Source organism: Thalassophryne amazonica, chromosome 20, assembly GCF_902500255.1.
Source record: "Thalassophryne amazonica chromosome 20, fThaAma1.1, whole genome shotgun sequence".
Classification (NCBI taxonomy): domain Eukaryota; kingdom Metazoa; phylum Chordata; class Actinopteri; order Batrachoidiformes; family Batrachoididae; genus Thalassophryne; species Thalassophryne amazonica.
Window position 1 is genome coordinate 41,460,189 of NC_047122.1, and position 21,277 is coordinate 41,481,465.

The 21,277-nt window shown below is 39.1% G+C and overlaps 1 protein-coding gene across 1 annotated transcript in view; it reads left to right on the plus strand.

The window, feature by feature from the left end:
• The window catches only part of LOC117502203 (CUB and sushi domain-containing protein 3-like), a 1,088,443-nt gene that overhangs the window by 826,082 nt on the left and 241,084 nt on the right, over nt 1-21,277 (plus strand). The window contains 2 exon segments of the mRNA XM_034161241.1: nt 1,912-2,015; nt 2,635-2,747. Coding sequence (XP_034017132.1) covers nt 1,912-2,015; nt 2,635-2,747 — 217 coding nt within the window.

A 21,277-nucleotide genomic window follows, 5' to 3' on the forward strand; every position in this document is an offset into this window, starting at 1 on the left:
AGCTCACAAAACAAAAAAACAGGGTGCGTGGCTCCTTCTTCACTCCTTCTTCACTCGGTGGGACCGAGGCTTAACTGAGTATCATCCGCATAGCAGTGAAAAGTAATCCCAAAACGCTGCAATATGTGCACATGGGGTGATATATAAAGGGAGAAAACCAGGGGGTCTCAGACGGACCCCTGTGGAACCCCAAATTTCATGTCACTAAGGTTAGAATTAGTGTTACTGTACAAAACACAGTGAGAACGGCTCGTCGGGTATGATGTCAACCACACAAGGGAACTCCTAGTAATCCTAAAATGATTCTCCAGCCTGTAGAGTAGAATATGATGATCCATGGTAGCAAATACAACACTGAGATCTAACAGCACCAGAACTGTAGTGGTATTCGGATCCATTGCAAGCAGAAGATCATTCACCACTTCAGTGAGAGCTATCTCTGTGGAATGATAATTTCTAAAAACACTTCAGTGAGAGCTGTCTCTGTGGAATGATAATTTCTAAAAACAGACTGCAGTGGCTCAAAAAGATTATTCAATAATTGGATTACTTTTTCAAAGTAACTGTGGCAATACTGGCCATTGGTGATTAATTCTTTTTGCACAATATCATGTAAGTATGTGATTTAAATCCACAACAAAATCATGGGATATGTATGCGTAAATTACTGTAAATATGTGGCAGCCATTCGGCGACTCGGAGCTGTGAGATCTTTGTGGATGTTTTTGAAGTCCTCCAGCAGAATAATGAATGTGCAAATCTGTCGGATCCTCACAAACAGAGAGGAAGTGAGGCGAGGGCCTGGGATGGAGAGAGCAGGATTGCAATGTTCCCCTGGGGGTCAAGTCAGAAATCAAGTTTGAAATATTCTTTCAGTGTACATTGAATAGCATCAAAGCTCTGGCTCAGCATTAACCCTTCTTGGTCTCTCGATCCTCCTGTTGTCTCCGCCCCGCTCTGTCTGCTTCCATCACTCCCCTTCGATCCGTGACTCTGTCTCTCTTCCTTTCTCTCTCTTTGTTCTCACCCTCTCATCTTGTCTCTTCTGCCAGATCTTTTCTTTCTTCCTGGTCTTAGATGAAACAGAAAGTGTTGGTTTAATCATTCCTGATCAGAGTTCTGAGCAGCTTTGAGTGTAATCCAGGAGGTGTTTTATATATCCTTCTTCAGCCTTGTTGTGAGGCTGAAAGAAATCAAACCTCACTGTGTGATGCACAAACGGATTATTACGTGTGAAAGAGAGCAGTAAGTAATGAGAAATATAGGTGTATTTTTAGCATCTTTATGGTGAAAGAAGTAGATATGAGTCCTATATAGTGAAGGTCATGAGGCTCATTGATTATCCCTGGATTCTGTAGTGTGAAGTAGATGAGTCTACACCAATCCAATGTAGGTTACCTCTGGTACCCATTTACAGCTGGGTGGACCAAGACAGTGCATCTTAATTGTCTTGTATGAGGACACAAACGGGTAGGGTGAACGGGAATCGAACCCCAATCTTCAAATTTGTAGGCAAACTCTTTCTCCCACTTTGCTACCCGCTCTGCATTATGGTGGAAAGTTCACTAGTTATTAGCATCATAGAACATGATATAAGACTTAATTTAAATATTTTATATTTCTGTTCATGTTTTTATGCCTAAATTAACCATTCATAATTCAAAACGTGGATGGCAACAATGTGGATGAGTGGATGGGTAAAATAAAGGATGAAACATACAACTGAAAAGGAAAGTAAATCCAGAATTTAAAAACAAGGATAAAACTTTTTCTAAGTACTAAAAATTACTGATGGGAATCTTGTCAGCTGAGTTAATCAACAATATGTTGTTTTATTTGTTCATTACTGTTATGAATTGTTCAGAGGATGTGAAATTGTAATTGGGATAAATGTGTGTGCATTAACTGTAGGTAATCCAGATCAACTTTGAGGAGTTTGACCTGGAGATAGCCTATGATACTCTGACGATAGGAGATGGAGGGGAAGTGGGCGATCCTACCACCATCCTACAAGTGTAAGTATGGTATGCTGTTGTATTCAAGTGTGGGTCAGTGGTAGGATATCCTACATTGTAACATCTCTTAAAAATATCACCACATTGTGTAACGGCTGTCACATCTGTTCGATATATTCAATGGAATAGTCTTTTTTAAATGTTCTGATTGCAGCATTCATGCAAATCATCCAGTTTCTCAAATCAAATTTTGTGATTTCAACTGAAAATATCATTTTTTTTTTTTTGCTGCTGTTAATGATTTTTTTTTTTTTTTTGGTATTTTATGAATTCTTTTTTAGCCGTTCATTCATTTTACTTGCAATTTACAATTACCAAAAAAAAAAAAAAAAAAGTGGCTGATTTGCTGGTTGGTTTCTTCTAGTTTACTTTGAATAGAAAGGATTTGGTAAAAAAAAAAAAAAGAAGGCAGTTTTTTTTTTAATTTTGCGTTTGCTGTTACTTCAAGGAAATTTACCAAATTCATCTCACTCAACATTCAACAATGTAAATTGTTCATGCAGAGAAAAGCATTTGAGAACTTGATGGTGGCCATGAATACAGTAATGAAGTTATATTTTATGGCCTTTTTATGAATTATTATGGTAGTGATTTAATCATATTCCTTCCTGTGTTTCAGCCTGTCAGGCAGCTTTGTTCCAGACCTGATTGTCAGTATGACTCACCAGATGTGGCTCCACTTGCAATCAGATGAGAGTGTCGGTTCTATAGGATTTAAAATCAACTATAAAGGTAAGTAACAAGACTTTCCTTGTTTCATTGTTTTTTGTTAAATTTATAGTGTCCACACAAGAACACAAACAGATCTTTTGTTTGTTTGATTTTAACCCCATTAGGGTTTTGAAAGTTTCTTTAACAGAGTGGAGTACTACATTTAGTTTTGCTTGATCACATTTCAGAATAACATCTGTATATTGTGTGTATAATTCTTTGATAATACCTGGGAAGAGCTGTACTGTCTGACTGTACAATTACAGATTTATCTGTCACAGACCTCAGATCTTATTGCATTTTCATTTTTGTTCCAATGTGTTTTATTCCATATGTGTCAGTTGTAGTCTATTGTTGTCTTTAGAGAAGGCATGTTTAATGTTCTGAAACCAAAAAATTAACCCCAAGGAGTTTGATGTCTTAAGATATTTTCATGAAAATATCCCTTAAGTGTGAAAGACTTCTTTCAATGTAAAGAGTGCTTTCTATACAGATTGTTCCAATACTAGAGCTGAAATCCTATTGTACCTGCACGATTCTATTATCCCTGCATTAATGGTAAATGTCCACCAGAGGGAGATATTGCTCCATGTCAACAACTTTGAGACACAAAGATGACCAACCTTTTGCTTGTATTAGCAGGGGAAGACCATATATTCATTTCCTGCTGCTTCATTGTTGTCTGTAACAATGGTTATTGAAAAGTGGGTGTCTTAATTTATCAGTGAAGTATATTTCCATTCATTGTGGAGCCCTTTTAGTAAATTGTTGTGCAATTCTTTAATAATTGGTATAGTACAAAACGATGGTTTCCTGTAGAAATTAACTTTATTGCCCTCTGTGATGCCTTAATTTGTGGACGTATCGCAATAATGACACAAAGGAGTTTCAAAACTGGTATTAAAAATCATATTTTCAGCATTTTTGCCCTTTATACATGGAGTTTGATCTTGAGATGACAAAAATGATTCAAAGTGCAAACTTGCTTTGCTGGATCTTTTCAGTGAGCACAGAAATGTGTGACATTACAATATGGTCTTCTCGATGCAGTGATTTTGTTTAAGTCCTGTGACCTACTTGATTTTAAATCGGTCTGTAGTTTAAAGCACAGCACTTCACATGTTGTTTCAAATATCACAAGAGTCAAATGAACTTGGGCTCTGCAATAGCTGGACATATCCTCATTTATTACTTCTGAGTAATTTCCCATAGAGATCAATAGAAACTTAATGGAGAGAGCCACTGTATAAATCCATTCGTGCTTATACTGAGCCACGATCACAACAGTCCAAGGTGCTGATTTGCTGGCTATACGCTCACAGTAAGTTTATTCCATACAGTGCATCCAGAAAGTATTCTCAGCACTTCACTTTTTCCACATTTTGTGATGTTACAGCCTCAAAATTCTACTCACAACACCCCATAAGGACATCAAAAAGACTTTTTTTTTTAGCATACATATATATATATATATATATATATATACATATATATATATATATATATATATATATATATATATATATATATATATATATATATATCACATGTACATAAGTATTCACAGCTTTATTGATGGACCTTCTTGAATATGATGCCACAAGCCTGTCGTTAGGCGGTTTTGCCCATTCCTCTTTGCTGCACCTCTCAAGCTCCATCAGGTTGGATGGGGACCGTCAGTGCACAGCCATTTTCAGATCTCTCCAGAGATGTTTAATCAGATTCAGGTCTGGGCTCTGGCTGGGCCACTCAAGGACATTCGCAGAGTTGTCCTGAAGCCACTCCTTTGATATCTTGGCTGTGTGCTGAAGGTCATTGTCCTGCTGAACGATGAACCGTCGCCCCAGTCTGAGGTCAAGAGCACTCTGGAGCATGTTTTCAACCAGGATGTCTCTCTACATTGCAGAGTCAGGATTGCCTCAATCCTGACTAGTCTCCCAGTTCCTGCTACTGAAAAACATCCCCACAGCATGATGCTGCCACCACCATGCTTCACTGTAGGGATGGTGTCTGATTTCCTCCAGACGTGATGCCTGGCATTCACACCAAAGAGTTCAGTCTTTGTCTCATCACACCGGACAATTTTGAGTCTCATGGTCTGAGAGTCCTTCAGGTACCTTTTGGCAAACTCCAGGGAAGCTGCCATGTTCCGTTAACTGAGGAGTGGCTTCTGTCTGGCCACTCTACCATACAAGCCTGATTGTTGGATTGCTGCAGAGATGGTTGTCCTTCTGGAAGGTTCTCTCACCACAGAAGAATGCTGGAGTTCTGACAGAGTTAACACAGGGTTCTTGATCACCTCCCTGACTAAGGCCCTTCTCCACCGATCACTCAATTTGAGAAGGACAGCCAGCTCTAGGAGTTCTGGTGGATCCTTCTCTTCTAAGTCCCTGTTAGTAAATGATATAATAATTGATCAACATATTGATTTATTCTGCCTTACAGAAACCTGGTTACAGCAGGATGAATATGTTAGTTTAAATGAGTCAACACCACCGAGTCACACTAACTGCCAGAACGCTCGTAGCACTGGCCGAGGCGGAGGATTAGCAGCAATCTTCCATTCCAGCTGCTTATTAATTAATCAAAAACCCAGACAGAGCTTTAATTCATTTGAAAGCTTGACTCTTAGTCTTGTCCATCCAAATTGGAAGTCCCAAAAACCAGTTTTATTTGTTGTTATCTATCGTCCTCCTGGTTGTTACTGTGAGTTTCTCTGTGAATTTTCAGAACTGTTGTCTGACTTAGTGCTTAGCTCAGATAAGATAATTATAGTGGGCGATTTTAACATCCACACAGATGCTGAGAATGACAGCCTCAACACTGCATTTAATCTATTATTAGACTCAATTGGCTTTGCTCAAAATGTAAATGAGTCCACCCACCACTTTAATCATATCTTAGATCTTGTTCTGACTTATGGTATGGAAATTGAAGACTTAACAGTATTCCCTGAAAACTCCCTTCTGTCTTATCATTTCTTAATAACATTTACATTTACTCTGATGGACTACCCAGCAGTGGGGAATAAGTTTCATTACACTAGAAGTCTTTCAGAAAGCACTGTAACTAGGTTTAAGGATATGTTTCCTTCTTTATGTTCCCTAATGCCATATACCAACACAGTGCAGAGTAGCTACCTAAACTCTGTAAGTGAGATAGAGTATCTCGTCAATAGTTTTACATCCTCATTGAAGACAACTTTGGATGCTGTAGCTCCTCTGAAAAAGAGAGCTTTAAATCAGAAGTGCCTGACTCCGTGGTATAACTCACAAACTCGCAGCTTAAAGCAGATAACCTGTAAGTTGGAGAGGAAATGGCGTCTCACTAATTTAGAAGATCTTCACTTAGCCTGGAAAAAGAGTCTGTTGCTCTATAAAAAAAGCCCTCCGTAAAGCTAGGACATCTTACTACTCATCACTAATTGAAGAAAATAAGAACAACCCCAGGTTTCTTTTCAGCACTGTAGCCAGGCTGACAAAGAGTCAGAGCTCTATTGAGCCAAGTATTCCTTTAACTTTAACTAGTAATGACTTCATGACTTTCTTTGCTAATAAAATTTTAACTATTAGAGAAAAAATTACTCATAACCATCCCAAAGACGTATCGTTATCTTTGGCTGCTTTCAGTGATGCCGGTATTTGGTTAGACTCTTTCTCTCAGATTGTTCTGTCTGAGTTATTTTCATTAGTTACTTCATCCAAACCATCAACATGTCTATTGGACCCCATTCCTACCAGGCTGCTCAAGGAAGCCCTACCATTATTTAATGCTTCGATCTTAAATATGATCAATCTATCTTTATTAGTTGGCTATGTACCACAGGCTTTTAAGGTGGCAGTAATTAAACCATTACTTAAAAAGCCATCACTTGACCCAGCTATGTTAGCTAATTATAGGCCAATCTCCAACCTTCCTTTTCTCTCAAAACTTCTTGAATGGGTAGTTGTAAAACAGCTAACTGATCATCTGCAGAGGAATGGTCTATTTGAAGAGTTTCAGTCAGGTTTTAGAATTCATCATAGTACAGAAACAGCATTAGTGAAGGTTACAAATGATCTTCTTATGGCCTCAGACTCATCTCTGTGCTTGTTCTGTTTGACCTCAGTGCTGCTTTTGATACTGTTGACCATAACATTTTATTACAGAGATTAGAGCATGCCATAGGTATTAAAGGCACTGCGCTGTGGTGGTTTGAATCATATTTATCTAATAGACTACAATTTGTTCATGTAAATGGGGAATCTTCTTCACAGACTAAGGTTAATTATGGAGTTCCACAAGGTTCTGTGCTAGGACCAATTTTATTCACTTTATACATGCTTCCCTTAGGCAGTATTATTAGACAGCATTGCTTAAATTTTCATTGTTACGCAGATGATACCCAGCTTTATTTATCCATGAAGCCAGAGGACACACACCAATTAGCTAAACTGCAGGATTGTCTTACAGACATAAGGACATGGATGACCTCTAATTTCCTGCTTTTAAACTCAGATAAAACTGAAGTTATTGTACTTGGCCCCACAAATCATAGAAACATGGTGTCTAACCAGATCCTTACTCTGGATGGCATTACCCTGACCTCTAGTAATACTGTGAGAAATCTTGGAGTCATTTTTGATCAGGATATGTCATTCAAGGCGCATATTAAACAAATATGTAAGACTGCTTTTTTGCATTTACGCAATATCTCTAAAATTAGAAAGGTCTTGTCTCAGAGTGATGCTGAAAAACTAATTCATGCATTTATTTCCTCTAGACTGGACTATTGTAATTCATTATTATCAGGTTGTCCTAAAAGTTCCCTGAAAAGCCTTCAGTTAATTCAAAATGCTGCAGCTAGAGTACTGACGGGGACTAGAAGGAGAGAGCATATCTCACCCATATTGGCCTCTCTTCATTGGCTTCCTGTTAATTCTAGAATAGAATTTAAATTCTTCTTCTTACTTATAAGGTTTTGAATAATCAGGTCCCTTCTTATCTTAGGGACGTCATAGTACCATATCGCCCCAATAGAGCGCTTCGCTCTCAGACTGCAGGCTTACTTGTAGTTCCTAGGGTTTGTAAGAGTAGAATGGGAGGCAGAGCCTTCAGCTTTCAGGCTCCTCTCCTGTGGAACCAGCTCCCAATTCGGATCAGGGAGACAGACACCCTCTCTACTTTTAAGATTAGGCTTAAAACTTTCCTTTTTGCTAAAGCTTATAGTTAGGGCTGGATCAGGTGACCCTGAACCATCCCTTAGTGATGCTGCTATAGACGTAGACTGCTGGGGGGTTCCCATGATGCACTGTTTCTTTCTCTTTTTGCTCTGTATGCACCACTCTGCGTTTGATCATTAGTGATCGATCTCTGCTCCCCTCCACAGCATGTCTTTTTCCTGGTTCTCTCCCTCAGCCCAAACCAGTCCCAGCAGAAGACTGCCCCTCCCTGAGCGTGGTTCTGCTGGAGGTTTCTTCCTGTTAAAAGGGAGTTTTTCCTTCCCACTGTCGCCAAGTGCTTGCTCACAGGGGGCCGTTTTGACCTTTGGGGTTTTTACATAATTATTGTATGGCCTTGCCTTACAATATAAAGCGCCTTGGGGCAACTGTTTGTTGTGATTTGGCGCTATATAAATAAAATTGAATTGAATTGAATCCTTTACGTCTTCCATTTACAGATGGAGGGTGCTCATTGGAACCTTCAAAGCAGCAGAAATGTTTCTGTACCATTCTGCAGATTTGTGCTTTCCTGTTTTGGAGGTCTACAGACAATTCCTTTGACTTCATGCTTGGTTTGTGCTCTGACTTGCACTGTCAACTGTGGGACCTTATATGTAGACAGGTGTGTGTCTTTCCAAATCATGTCCAATCAACTGAAATTACCCCAAGTAGACTCCAGTTAAGCTGTACAAACTTCTCAAGGGTGATCAGTGGAAACAAGATGTACCTGAGCTCATTTTTGAGCTTCATGGCAAAGACTGTGAATACATTAGTCACATTGTACAATCACATTAGCCCATGTGATTTATTAGTTTTTTATTTTAATAAATTTGCAAAAATCTCAAAACCTTTGTTTCACATGTTATGATGGGGGTATTTTAAGAATTTTAACGGAAAAAAATTATTTCATCCATTTTGAAATAAGGCTGTAACATAACAAAATGGAAGACATGAAATGCTGTGAATACTTTCTGGATGCACTTATTTTAGCAATGAAAAGTACTATATATATTGTATTGACATTGCAAGAATGCAGTCAAATGTTTTCAGAAACAATTTTGGGCATTCATTGGAGTCGAACTTTGACAAAGCAAAAAAACAAAACAAAACTGTATGCTGTTTAATTTAATAAGTGCCCAAGAGTGAAACAACAAAATATTCATTGTAAATTGCTGTGTGTGTATATATAAATGTCCAGTCAGGTCAGAAAGTCGTTGGACAGTGAAAGCGTTTTTGTGCCTCTGTACACCACTACAGTGGGTTTGAAAAGAAGCAGGCATCCAGATGTCCTTACTATATATATTTTTATCTTCAACTCAAGAGGTTTAGCAAAAATATTGTATTAACCGTGTGTGTGTGTGTGTGTGTGTGTGTGTGTGTGTGTGTGTGTGTGTGTGTGTGTGTGTGTGTGTGTGTGTGTGTGCGAGAGAGAGAGAGTATGCACAAATGACTATGCTAAACCCACATCCCAAAAGATAAATCTAATTTTTATCAGTAACTGTAGCCTTGGTGTAAAGTCCTCAGCGTATGTCGACTGTTTGTCAATCAATGAGTCAATGAAGACATTCCAGCCACCCTCCCCTTCTGTCACTCCTCCATCCCTTTCCTCTGTGAAATAAAAATTACTCTACCTGTGTTTTTATGCAGGTGTTTGTCTCTGCTTCCATTGTCTTGTTTCTCCTTTCCTTCATCAGTTATCCGTTTATCCTTACTTCATTTTCAACTTCTGTTTCTCTCTGTTTTTGCCTCCTGCCTCCCCCCCCCCCTCTCTTTCTGTCTGTCTCTTCCTCTCCTCTCTCTGCCTCTCTCACTCCCTTGTCACCATTCATCTATGATTAAAGCCAAGGTCACCAACCTGGAAACTCTTTGATTCGTCTCCCTGTTGCAGGGCATACAAATCACAGTCTTCACAATGTCATTCTTAGCCGACCACAGTCGACAGCAACTTCACGTTTAAGGTGGTGTTGCCCCATTATAGGCATTTACATTGTTACTTTCTTTCTACTCTCGATGAATGAATAAATTTACCGCCACATATTACAGCTCTGCACAGCCCATGAAGTGCTGTAATTGGCAAGTTAGTGGTTATAAAGTACCCTTTCATAGTATAATGGCTTTGTTTTATTTACTTTTATGTTTTGTTTTTTTTTTTACAATAAGGCACCATCCGAGTAATTTATGTATTTATTTATTTTAAAGAAAAACTATTGAATGCATGAATGCATGTCAGGGTTTCTATGTGTGATACTTTAACAGAGTAATAACTGCCTTAAAATGGAATTTTGCTTGGATACAGCAAATAAATTAGCAAATATCCAAAATTATCCCAAGTATTCAAAAAATAGTATTATTTACAATAGTATTATTTACTTATGCATTATAATAATGCACTACAATACTTAAAACACATCATTGTTATTTTTTGTTTTTGAAGGCGTCTTGAAGTTTTATGTATTGTACTAGCATGTTACTCGTGGGGATCCACGGGCTCTAGATTTGGTAGTGTTTATAAAAGAGGTAGCTGATATTTTTCAAGGGTTGTAATAAATTGTGCAAAGTTTCTATCATGAGTTGTGTGAGTCCAGAGTGTTTTTAGAATCCTTAGACCTCAACAGTTTTAGAAGAAGAAATCAACCCTTTTATTTCCTGTTAATTATGTAATTTTGTAATGTTAATTTATCTTTATGTATTTATAAATTGTTTAGGTTCTTGATATCTGATACACATTATTATTATTATTATTATTATTATTAATATTATTATTTTATTTTATTATTACTTCTATTTTGCTGTTTGATTTTCAAATGGCTCCAATGTAAGTCATTGTTTTCACTTTTTTGTGTCATCCATGTATTTTTAATGTATTTACAATTATATTATGTTCTTATATTGAGAATGACAGCCTCAACACTGCATTTAATCTATTATTAGACTCTATTGGCTTTGCTCAAAAAGTAAATGAGTCCACCCACCACTTTAATCATATCTTAGATCTTGTTCTGACTTATGGTATGGAAATAGAAGACTTAACAGTATTCCCTGAAAACTCCCTTCTGTCTGATCATTTCTTAATAACATTTACATTTACTCTGATGGACTACCCAGCAGTGGGGAATAAGTTTCATTACACTAGAAGTCTTTCAGAAAGCGCTGTAACTAGGTTTAAGGATATGATTCCTTCTTTATGTTCTCTAATGCCATATACCAACACAGTGCAGAGTAGCTACCTAAACTCTGTAAGGGAGATAGAGTATCTCGTCAATAGTTTACATCCTCATTGAAGACAACTTTGGATGCTGTAGCTCCTCTGAAAAAGAGAGCTTTAAATCAGAAGTGTCTGACTCCATGGTATAACTCACAAACTCGTAGCTTAAAGCAGATAACCCGTAAGTTGGAGAGGAAATGGCGTCTCCTAATTTAGAAGATCTTCACTTAGCCTGGAAAAAGAGTCTGTTGCTCTATAAAAAAAGCCCTCCGTAAAGCTAGGACATCTTTCTACTCATCACTAATTGAAGAAATAAGAACAACCCCAGGTTTCTTTTCAGCATCCACTGTAGCCAGGCTGACAAAGAGTCAGAGCTCTATTGAGCTGAGGTATTCCATTAACTTTAACTAGTAATGACTTCATGACTTTCTTTGCTAACAAAATTTTAACTATTAGAGAAAAAATTACTCATAACCATCCCAAAGACGTATCGTTATCTTTGGCTGCTTTCAGTGATGCCGGTATTTGGTTAGACTCTTTCTCTCCGATTGTTCTGTCTGAGTTATTTTCATTAGTTACTTCATCCAAACCATCAACATGTTTGTTAGACCCCATTCCTACCAGGCTGCTCAAGGAAGCCCTACCATTATTTAATGCTTCGATCTTAAATATGATCAATCTATCTTTGTTAGTTGGCTATGTACCACAGGCTTTTAAGGTGGCAGTAATTAAACCATTACTTAAAAGCCATCACTTGACCCAGCTATCTTAGCTAATTATAGGCCAATCTCCAACCTTCCTTTTCTCTCAAAAATTCTTGAAAGGGTAGTTGTAAAACAGCTAACTGATCATCTGCAGAGGAATGGTCTATTGAAGAGTTTCAGTCAGGTTTTAGAATTCATCATAGTACAGAAACAGCATTAGTGAAGGTTACAAATGATCTTCTTATGGCCTCGGACAGTGGACTCATCTCTGTGCTTGTTCTGTTAGACCTCAGTGCTTGCTTTTGATACTGTTGACCATAAAATTTATTACAGAGATTAGAGCATGCTATAGGTATTTAAAGGCACTGCGCTGCGGGTGGTTTGAATCATATTTGTCTAATAATGTACAATTTGTTCATGTAAATGGGGAATCTTCTTCACAGACTTAAAGTTAATTATGGAGTTCCACAGGTTCTGTGCTAGGACCAATTTTATTCACTTTATACATGCTTCCCTTAGGGCAGTATTATTAGACGGTATTGCTTAAATTTTCATTGTTACGCAGATGATACCCAGCTTTATCTAGCCATTAAGCCAGAGGACACACACCAATTAGCTAAACTGCAGGATTGTCTTACAGACATAAAAGACATGGATGACCTCTAATTTCCTGCTTTTAAACTCAGATAAAACTGAAGTTATTGTACTTGGCCCCACAAATCTTAGAAACATGGTGTCTAACCAGATCCTTACTCTGGATGGCATTACCCTGACCTCTAGTAATACTGTGAGAATCTTGGAGTCATTTTGATCAGGATATGTCATTCAAAGCGCATATTAACAAATATGTAGGACTGCTTTTTTGCATTTACGCAATATCTCTAAAATCAGAAAGGTCTTGTCTCAGAGTGATGCTGAAAAACTAATTCATGCATTTATTTCCTCTATGCTGGACTATTGTAATTCATTATTATCAGGTTTGTCCTAAAAGTTCCCTAAAAAGCCTTCAGTTAATTCAAAATGCTGCAGCTAGAGTACTGACGGGGACTAGAAGGAGAGAGCATATCTCACCCATATTGGCCTCTCTTCACTGGCTTCCTGTTAATTCTAGAATAGAATTTAAAATTCTTCTTCTTACTTATAAGGTTTTGAATAATCAGGTCCCATCTTATCTTAGGGACCTCGTAGTACCCATATACCCCAATAGAGCGCTTCGCTCTCAGACTGCAGGCTTACTTGTAGTTCCTAGGGTTTGTAAGACTAGAATGGGAGGCAGAGCCTTCAGCTTTCAGGCTCCTCTCCTGTGGAACCAGCTCCCAATTCAGATCAGGGAGACAGACACCCTCTCTACTTTTAAGATTAGGCTTAAAACTTTCCTTTTTGCTAAAGCTTATAGTTAGGGCTGGATCAGGTGACCCTGAACCATCCCTTAGTGATGCTGCTATAGACGTAGACTGCTGGGGGGTTCCCATGATGCACTGTTTCTTTCTCTTTTGCTCTGTATGCACCACTCTGCGTTTGATCATTAGTGATCGATCTCTGCTCCCCTCCACAGCATGTCTTTTTCCTGTCTCTCCCTCAGCCCCAACCAGTCCCAGCAGAAGACTGCCCCTCCCTGAGCCTGGTTCTGCTGGAGGTTTCTTCCTGTTAAAAGGGAGTTTTTCCTTCCCACTGTAGCCAAGTGCTTGCTCACAGGGGGGTCGTTTTGACCGTTGGGGTTTTACATAATTATTGTATGGCCTTGCCTTACAATATAAAGCGCCTTGGGGCAACTGGTTGTTGTGATTTGGCGCTATATAAAAAAAAATTGATTGATTGATTGATATGGAACTTACTAAATAAAATCACACACGCACGCATGCACACCTGCTGGAATGGCGTGTGAGTCCAGTATGTAATTATACATTGTTTCAGTGTTGTTAGCTAATATCCATAGTTTCTCCAAAAATATTAGTCCTATCAACTTTCCATTTTGGTGGCATTCATCCTTGATCCAAAATACATAAGCATACCAAACAGCAAATGTCAGCTCTCCCTGGTTTCTCCGTGATCAAACCCATACACACACACACACACACACACACACACACAACACACACACACACACCACACACACACACACACACACACACACACACACACACACACACACACACACACACACACAACACACACACAGAGATAGAGGCCACATGTCTATGATAATATTGATACATTTAGTGGCACAACCTGATGTTCATTCATCATTCCATTTAAGGGTCACATTGGAGCCAGAGCCTATCTCAGGAGTCATTGGGCAAGAGGCAGGATACACCCTGCACAGGACGCCAGTCTATCGCAGAGTCACATATAGACAAACACATTCACGAACAATTTAAAGTTTCTAGTTCACCTAGAAGTGGGACGGAAACGGTAGCAACAAGCTGAACCAACGCAAACATGGGAAGAACATGCAAACTCCACACAGAAACAACAAGATGGGAAGTGATCCCAGATGGACTGTACCCAACATGGACCTTCTTGCTGTGAGGCAACAATGCTAACAACTTAGCCACCATACTGCCCCGATAACACACAATGACATGCAAATAAAGCAAAAGGTGTTTGCCATCTTATTTCTGTTTAATAAAAAACAAATAATACAGTGCTTACAATGTTTTGTTTTATTTCCCTTTGAGCACCCCCCCCCCCCCCCCCCATACAAAACAAGAATTAAGTCATTCATTCTACATCTTTTTGCTTCTTGCTTGTTTAACTTTCATGCCTGCAAGGTGACTTCACATAGCCTTGAAGGCTCGAAGGAGGAAACTTTTTCACTTGTTTTTCTGTAGCTGTGAAACAACAACATATGAACATTATATTTGTTGTTTAAAGTAGACCTGCATTGAAATAAATGTGGTCAGATCTCAGAAAGAAATAGCTGATATGTATTTATAAGACCCTTATGAAAGCAGTAAAGTAAATCTGCAAGCCCAAATTTGTAATTCAGCGGAATCAGTGGGAATCTTTGTTTAAAAATGACAAATTTGCAGCTAAATTTGTCCCTCCGCGAAAACTGTTTGTACATCCGGTACATTGCAGTGACGTGCAGCAGAAGACGGAGCGCTAGTGCCTTCAGTCCAATCCCGCATTGAAATTGATTTTATCTTTTAGTAATGTTACTGTTATACACATCCTGGTTTCAACATCCAAAAGTAAGCTGCAATGAATGCGAGATACAGCTCTGCATGCTCAGATCAGCGGCGACATCGACAGCGGGCGACATTCTTCCCCGACGCCTTGCTCTCACTGCCTCCGATGCGCTTACTGAATCTGCTGGCTTGGTAAACGCTGCAGCGGGCCACTCACACCGCACGGCCTCAGTAATCGCAGCCGCAGAGCTCCGTGGCCACTGAGAGAGGTTTGTATCTTTTTAATGACTTGGATTCTTTGCGGGTCCCGCATCTGTACCCCGCAACGGTAACATCGGAGGCTAAAGACAGTAGATTTTCAATGTGACACCACTCAATCAAATGGGCGTATGAAAAAGTCCCCAAAAATAATTTTCAAGCAAAAATAAAAGAAATGTATACTCACCAAACGTACCGCAAGACAATATGAAATTTTTAAAAAAGTCCATCCATCCATTTAAGACAATAAAAGGGTGCTTTTGTAACAGATGCAAACTGACGTAAATCCACAAATTACAGTTGGCATATGCATGCTGGGATAGGGTCTTCTCTTTGACGCTGGCGCGCTGTCTTCTGCCGCTCGTCACTGTAACATCCCGGATGTGCTGACAGTTTTGCAGAGGGCTAAATTTTAGCTGTAAATTTGTCGTTTTTAAACGAAGATTTCTCCGTCGAATGACAGATCTGGGCTTGCAGATTTACTTTACTACATTCAGAAGGATCTTATGTGTAAATATGTCATTTTTTGGTCCAAATATCTGACTGCATTTATTTCAATGCAGGTCTACTTTAAATATCCAATAATACAGCTTTATCCAGTCAAAAGCTATATTCAACTTGCCTTGAAGACTGACACAAGGCTAGTTTTCCTCCAAATTTTACTGTAGCTATCAATCAAAGACATATTTATCCTGCATTTATGAGGGCATATAATTTATCTTTACATTATTATTTCAATATCCAAAGCTTTCCCAGCCCATAAGCTAACTTCAAGTAGTCTTGACGGCTAGCAGCAGACTAAAATTTTACTATGGCTGTGAACCAAAGGCATATTTCTATAGCATTTGTGAGGGAAAATCGTTTTTCTTTCCACTGTTATTTGACTATGCTATATTAGTCTTTTTTCCAACCAATAAGATAATGTAAAATAGCTTGAAAACTAGCAGCAGGCTAAGCTGTCAGCAGTAACCAATCTGTTTCATTAGTTTTTCAGTGAAACAATGAAAATGTTGACTGTGTGTTGCTTCCTGGCGATGACTCATTTCTTAGAGTGCTTTCTTTTTCTGGACATCTCGCAGCATCAGCCATTCACCCTCTGTTACATAATGCTGAGACTACAAAGTGCAACATAACTGTCAAGTACCTGTTTCATGGCCGGCTGTAAACAGGACTAAAATGGCGCTGATGTCACTCTTAAGACAAATGGTGGCATGTTGGTCAAACTTCATGTGAATAATGTGTTTTAGTACTTGATCATGATCTGCAGCAGAAGCTCTTGGATCAAACACAGAATCTGGATGACTCCTCTGCACCTTCTTTTCTCTTCAAGCGTATTGGAATCACCACATCATAATGGCAGCTATTCATTTAGCAGTTTTATTATGATTTTCATCTACTTTTTATGGTTTTTACCATTATGCAGTCGGCAAGAAAGGTGTCAAGGTGGACTGTTACAGCACAGTTGACCTTTGGTTCAATGATGTTGGTTCGTATTTCACTGTTAAGACTGACAGATCGCAAATTATGTGTTGTTGATGATTTGCCCTTTGTGTACATTTATTTAAAATTGAAGCCATTCCTATTTAGTGTGCTCAATTCATGGATGCAGGTGGTTGTTCGTGGGTAGTACTGTGGTCTACCTTTAAATGTATGTGCATCACTTCTTTGTTAGCCCCTGTTCTTTTCTCTGTGCTGCTGTCCATTTTGCAGTTACAATTCTGCTCATGTACACAACTGAGAAAAGGAATTATATTACAATAAAATCCCCAGGGAGTCTGGTTGAGGTTAAAAAAAAAAAAAACTGAAACCCACACATGGTTGAAGAAAAGTGAATTGAATTAGAGCAAGACAAGGCTGACTAAAAGTATATTGTAATGACTGAAGGAAACTCATTAAAATGCAAGTCTGTCACAGTTCTTATGTTTAAATATTTTATAATATCATCCTGCAGTGAGGGTGCTAACCCCCTGTCTGACGTACCTGAGAGTAAAACCTGAGTCTACATCAGTTGTAGACTCTGCTGCCACATTGTAGAGCTGCACTGGGTTCCCTGTATTAGTAACCATCCAGCCAGACGCCGGGTCAACATCTCTGGAACTTACCCATGTAACTGCCTCAGCCAGGTGTAATGTGGGTGTCCCCCTTGGCCTTCACCACCTGCTGGGTCCTTCACACTGAGGCATCTGTGTGCTGGATCACACCCAGAGAACATAACATTGCCAAAGTGTCGTAGCTGACATTCAATCATAATGCCAAGTCATTCTCCTTATGTGGGGCTCCCTCAGTAATTATAATTTGACACAATTATTCCAGCAGTACCCAAGAATCATCCAAGAGATCTCATATAAAAGACAACCAGTCATTACTTTAGATCACTGGTTAGGGTCCAAGTATTATGGACCTCTACTAAGGCAGGCAGCACCAGGATCCCAAAAATATAGACCACCATTCTCCTGCAAAGGTATCAGCATCTCGTCAACCCCTCATGATTCCAGAAGTTGTTGCTAGGTGTCTCTCAATCTCAAATGTTGAAGACCCAAAGACATAAATGTCACTGCCAAAATAAGTAAATGTCTCCTAAAAGTTACTTTCACCATATACAAACACATTTTGGATGCTGATTCCAGAAAGTCAATGAAAGCCTCCATCTTTTGTCATGATCCAGGACAATAGCACACTGTGACAGTCACATGCTTCAGTCATCCATTAATTACACAAACACTGATCGCAATGTGAAGGTCGCAAACCTTCTTCCTCTGCAACAAATGTGCCTAAGCTGCTAACCAACACCCAGACCATGCAACCACTGAACAGTGTAGTGAGCTAGAACACGTCCGTGATAAATGCAAGAATTCAATAGGGTAGAAGTCACAGATTCTGCCCCTGGCACAACATTAACAGGACTTCATTCATAGCAGCCTGAAACACCGTGAATATGGATTCATGACTCGTTATTTACAATATGATGCTATTTCACAGTTAATACCCTTTGTATTCTGGTGGAGAACCAAAACCATTTGCTTTGTGTGTATGCTGTATGTGTGTGTGAATATAGCTGCATGCTTGCTTTAAAGGTCACGTGAAGAGTAGTGCAGAGTAGTGCTTCCTTCATCACAACCTACAAACATTATATCATATATTTGAGGTCGTTTTCAAAGCTTTTGTAGCCGACAGTGTAGCTGACATTGACAAATTTGGAAATGTGCACCCGCGTACAATTATTCAATTAACACGATTTGTTTAGCCACATGGGACGATGGAGTGATTAGACAACCCACAGTCTGGGTGACAATCACAGACAGGAACTCCAGAAGCAGGTAAACACAGCAGGGTATGTCCTGGTCTGGTTGGCTGAACTAAAGAGACGGAGAAAGAAGAGAAGAGCCTGGGCATTCACATTTATTTTCAGGAGTGCAAATAAGCAGTGTCATGTAACACATCCATTTGTTATTGGTCTACATCTGTATGGACTTGTGCAGCAAAACACTTCTCCTTTGTTTTGAAAGCAGTCAGCTGAGGTGTTTTGAACATGTGATTAGAATACTTCCTGCACAACATCTTCAAGGCATTTTCTGGGTATTTAGAACTAGGACCAGATAAGATATCTATATAGATAGATGGATTACCCTACCTTACCTTATCTGGCCTGGGGAAACCTTTGGATCCCTCAGAAGGAGCTGAAGGATTTTGGTGGAGAGAGGGACATCTCTGTCCAGCCACATCATATTGGCTTAGTACCACTATGATCCAGCTCCAGATAACAAGTGTCTGATCCAGCTCACCCATGCACATTCACGTCTGTCTCCTTAACACCCTAATAACCCCTCAGGCATTCTCTCCCTCTCACTGTTTGCTTCCTACCTTACTTGGCTACCACTCCTCTTGCTCATTAAGTGGAAGAACAGAACAGTGATGAGCTTCCTAATGATGTCTCTCAAGAACTAGTCATCCAGCAGTCGACAGTGAAAGTTTAGGTGTTTTGGAGGCATGGCCATGAAGGGAGGCCTGAAGCGATGGGAGAGGAGTTTTAATTCTTCAAATTCTAGCTTACTTGTGCGAGTTTGTCCAAACAGAATTTCCCAATAAATGCAAGATCTTTCAGAAGTCTAAGAAGTATTCATGTCATATAATTGTCATTTCAGTTTTCGCCAAAATAATCAGGATTACAATTATTTTTTTACCATAACTGAGAAGCCCTACAACATCATGAAATTTATTGTTAGCAGTTATTCAGGCATCCACTTCATAGTAAGTTACGGAGATGTGCGAATTCCTGTGTACCACTGAGCACTGAATAGATTTTTATGCACTTTATCCGAGACCAGTTGTGTCCTTGTATTTTAATGAAACACAGAAATTGATGTCTTTCTTATGCACATCCTCTATGAAATCAATCATCAAAAGCTCCTTAGTGGCCTGCTTTGGAACTAGAGTGGCGCGAGGGAAACTACAAACTGTCAGTATTGCAAGAGTAATAAATGAGATAATTTTCATTCGACAGACCATCTGCACTGATGTCCACAGTGTGAACAAGTCAATTTGAGCCACTTTCTTGAGGTCACTGTTTTAGACCACTGTAAACTAATGGGACAGGCTCAATTTCTCATTTCTTCCACACAGACTAAACCCACTTGACTGGACAGAATAGATTTTTCACCCAATTCTTCTACCGTGACAGCTTCAGTTACATAGATTATTGTATGATACGTTTAAAGTGCAAATATAATGCAGCTGGCATTTCTGTTGGTGAAACTAGCACAGGGAAAAGTGTATATAAAACTGGAAAGGCATTTAATAGACCTCATACATGTATCAAAATCACATAATACATCAACATTTATGTTCACCCTCAAACAAAATACCAATCCCTGTCATAAACATGTTTTATCCCCAGACCTGAACCATAAGTTAGATCGAGTCTAGTGTACACCTATTGCTAGACAATCATGGCTTCCTTAATGCTTACTTTGATCTAATGCTGTACCTTTAATCTTGATTACTTATCATGATTGCTTTGATCCTGTGTTCAGGATCATAGGAATAAGAATCCAAGCCAAGAACTGACCATTGAATTGGATTTGCATCAACATTTTCCTTTGTTACACCCCTCCACCAACTTTCATTCAATTCAGTTCATTAGTTAACACATTGTCCTGTGAGCAAACAGACAAACAAACAAAGAAATAAAAACTAGCTGGTCATTGCACAACCATGTTGATGGCAATGACTAGAGATAGAGTTTTGTGAATTGTTTTGTAAATTGTGTCGGTAGCATGGCCCAAGCACAGGGTCACCCCTTTGAGTCTGGTCTGCTAGAGGTTTCTTCCTCAAATCATCAGAGGGAGTTTTTATTTTGTTTTGTTTTTTACTACCACTGTGTCCTGTGTACTTGCTCTGGGGGTTGGTAAGGTTAGACCTTACTTGTGTGAAGCACCTTGAGGCAACTTTGTTGTGATTTGGTGCTATATAAATGAAAATAAATTGAAATAAATTGAAATTGAAATACAGCAGTGGTCACAGCACATGTCTCTGTCAAGGCACAACATTCCCTTCAACTATATGTAACTGATGATAGTGGTGAAAAATGTCCAGTGCCCATTTGATATGTGGTTGTGTGTTTCTGTGTGTATGTGTAGTACATGCATGTATAGGATTTATGTGCGAGTGTGAGAGAAACTTAGTATAGGAATGTTCCGACAGCATGCCCATTTTTTCTCCAAAGCAATTTGTTCTCCATTTTCAGCAAAGGTGTAGGTGTTTGTGCATGTGTGTGTGTGCTTGTGTGTCAGGCAGGTTGTGATTGGTTGAGTCTGTGAGTCTCATAAAGACGATGTCATGATGGAAATTAATGCAATACATCACAAGCATGCACAGAGACACGCGCTACACACACATAGCAGCAGTGCAACACACACCTCTGCCTCCTGCCATGGGCCACTCCTGTAAATAAAATCGAAAATACAGGAGGAGAGGAGGGGGCAAAGGAGCGGGAGGCAAGCAAAATGGAGGTTATATTTTCAGAAACAGCATACCTGAAATTTTAAAGAGAATT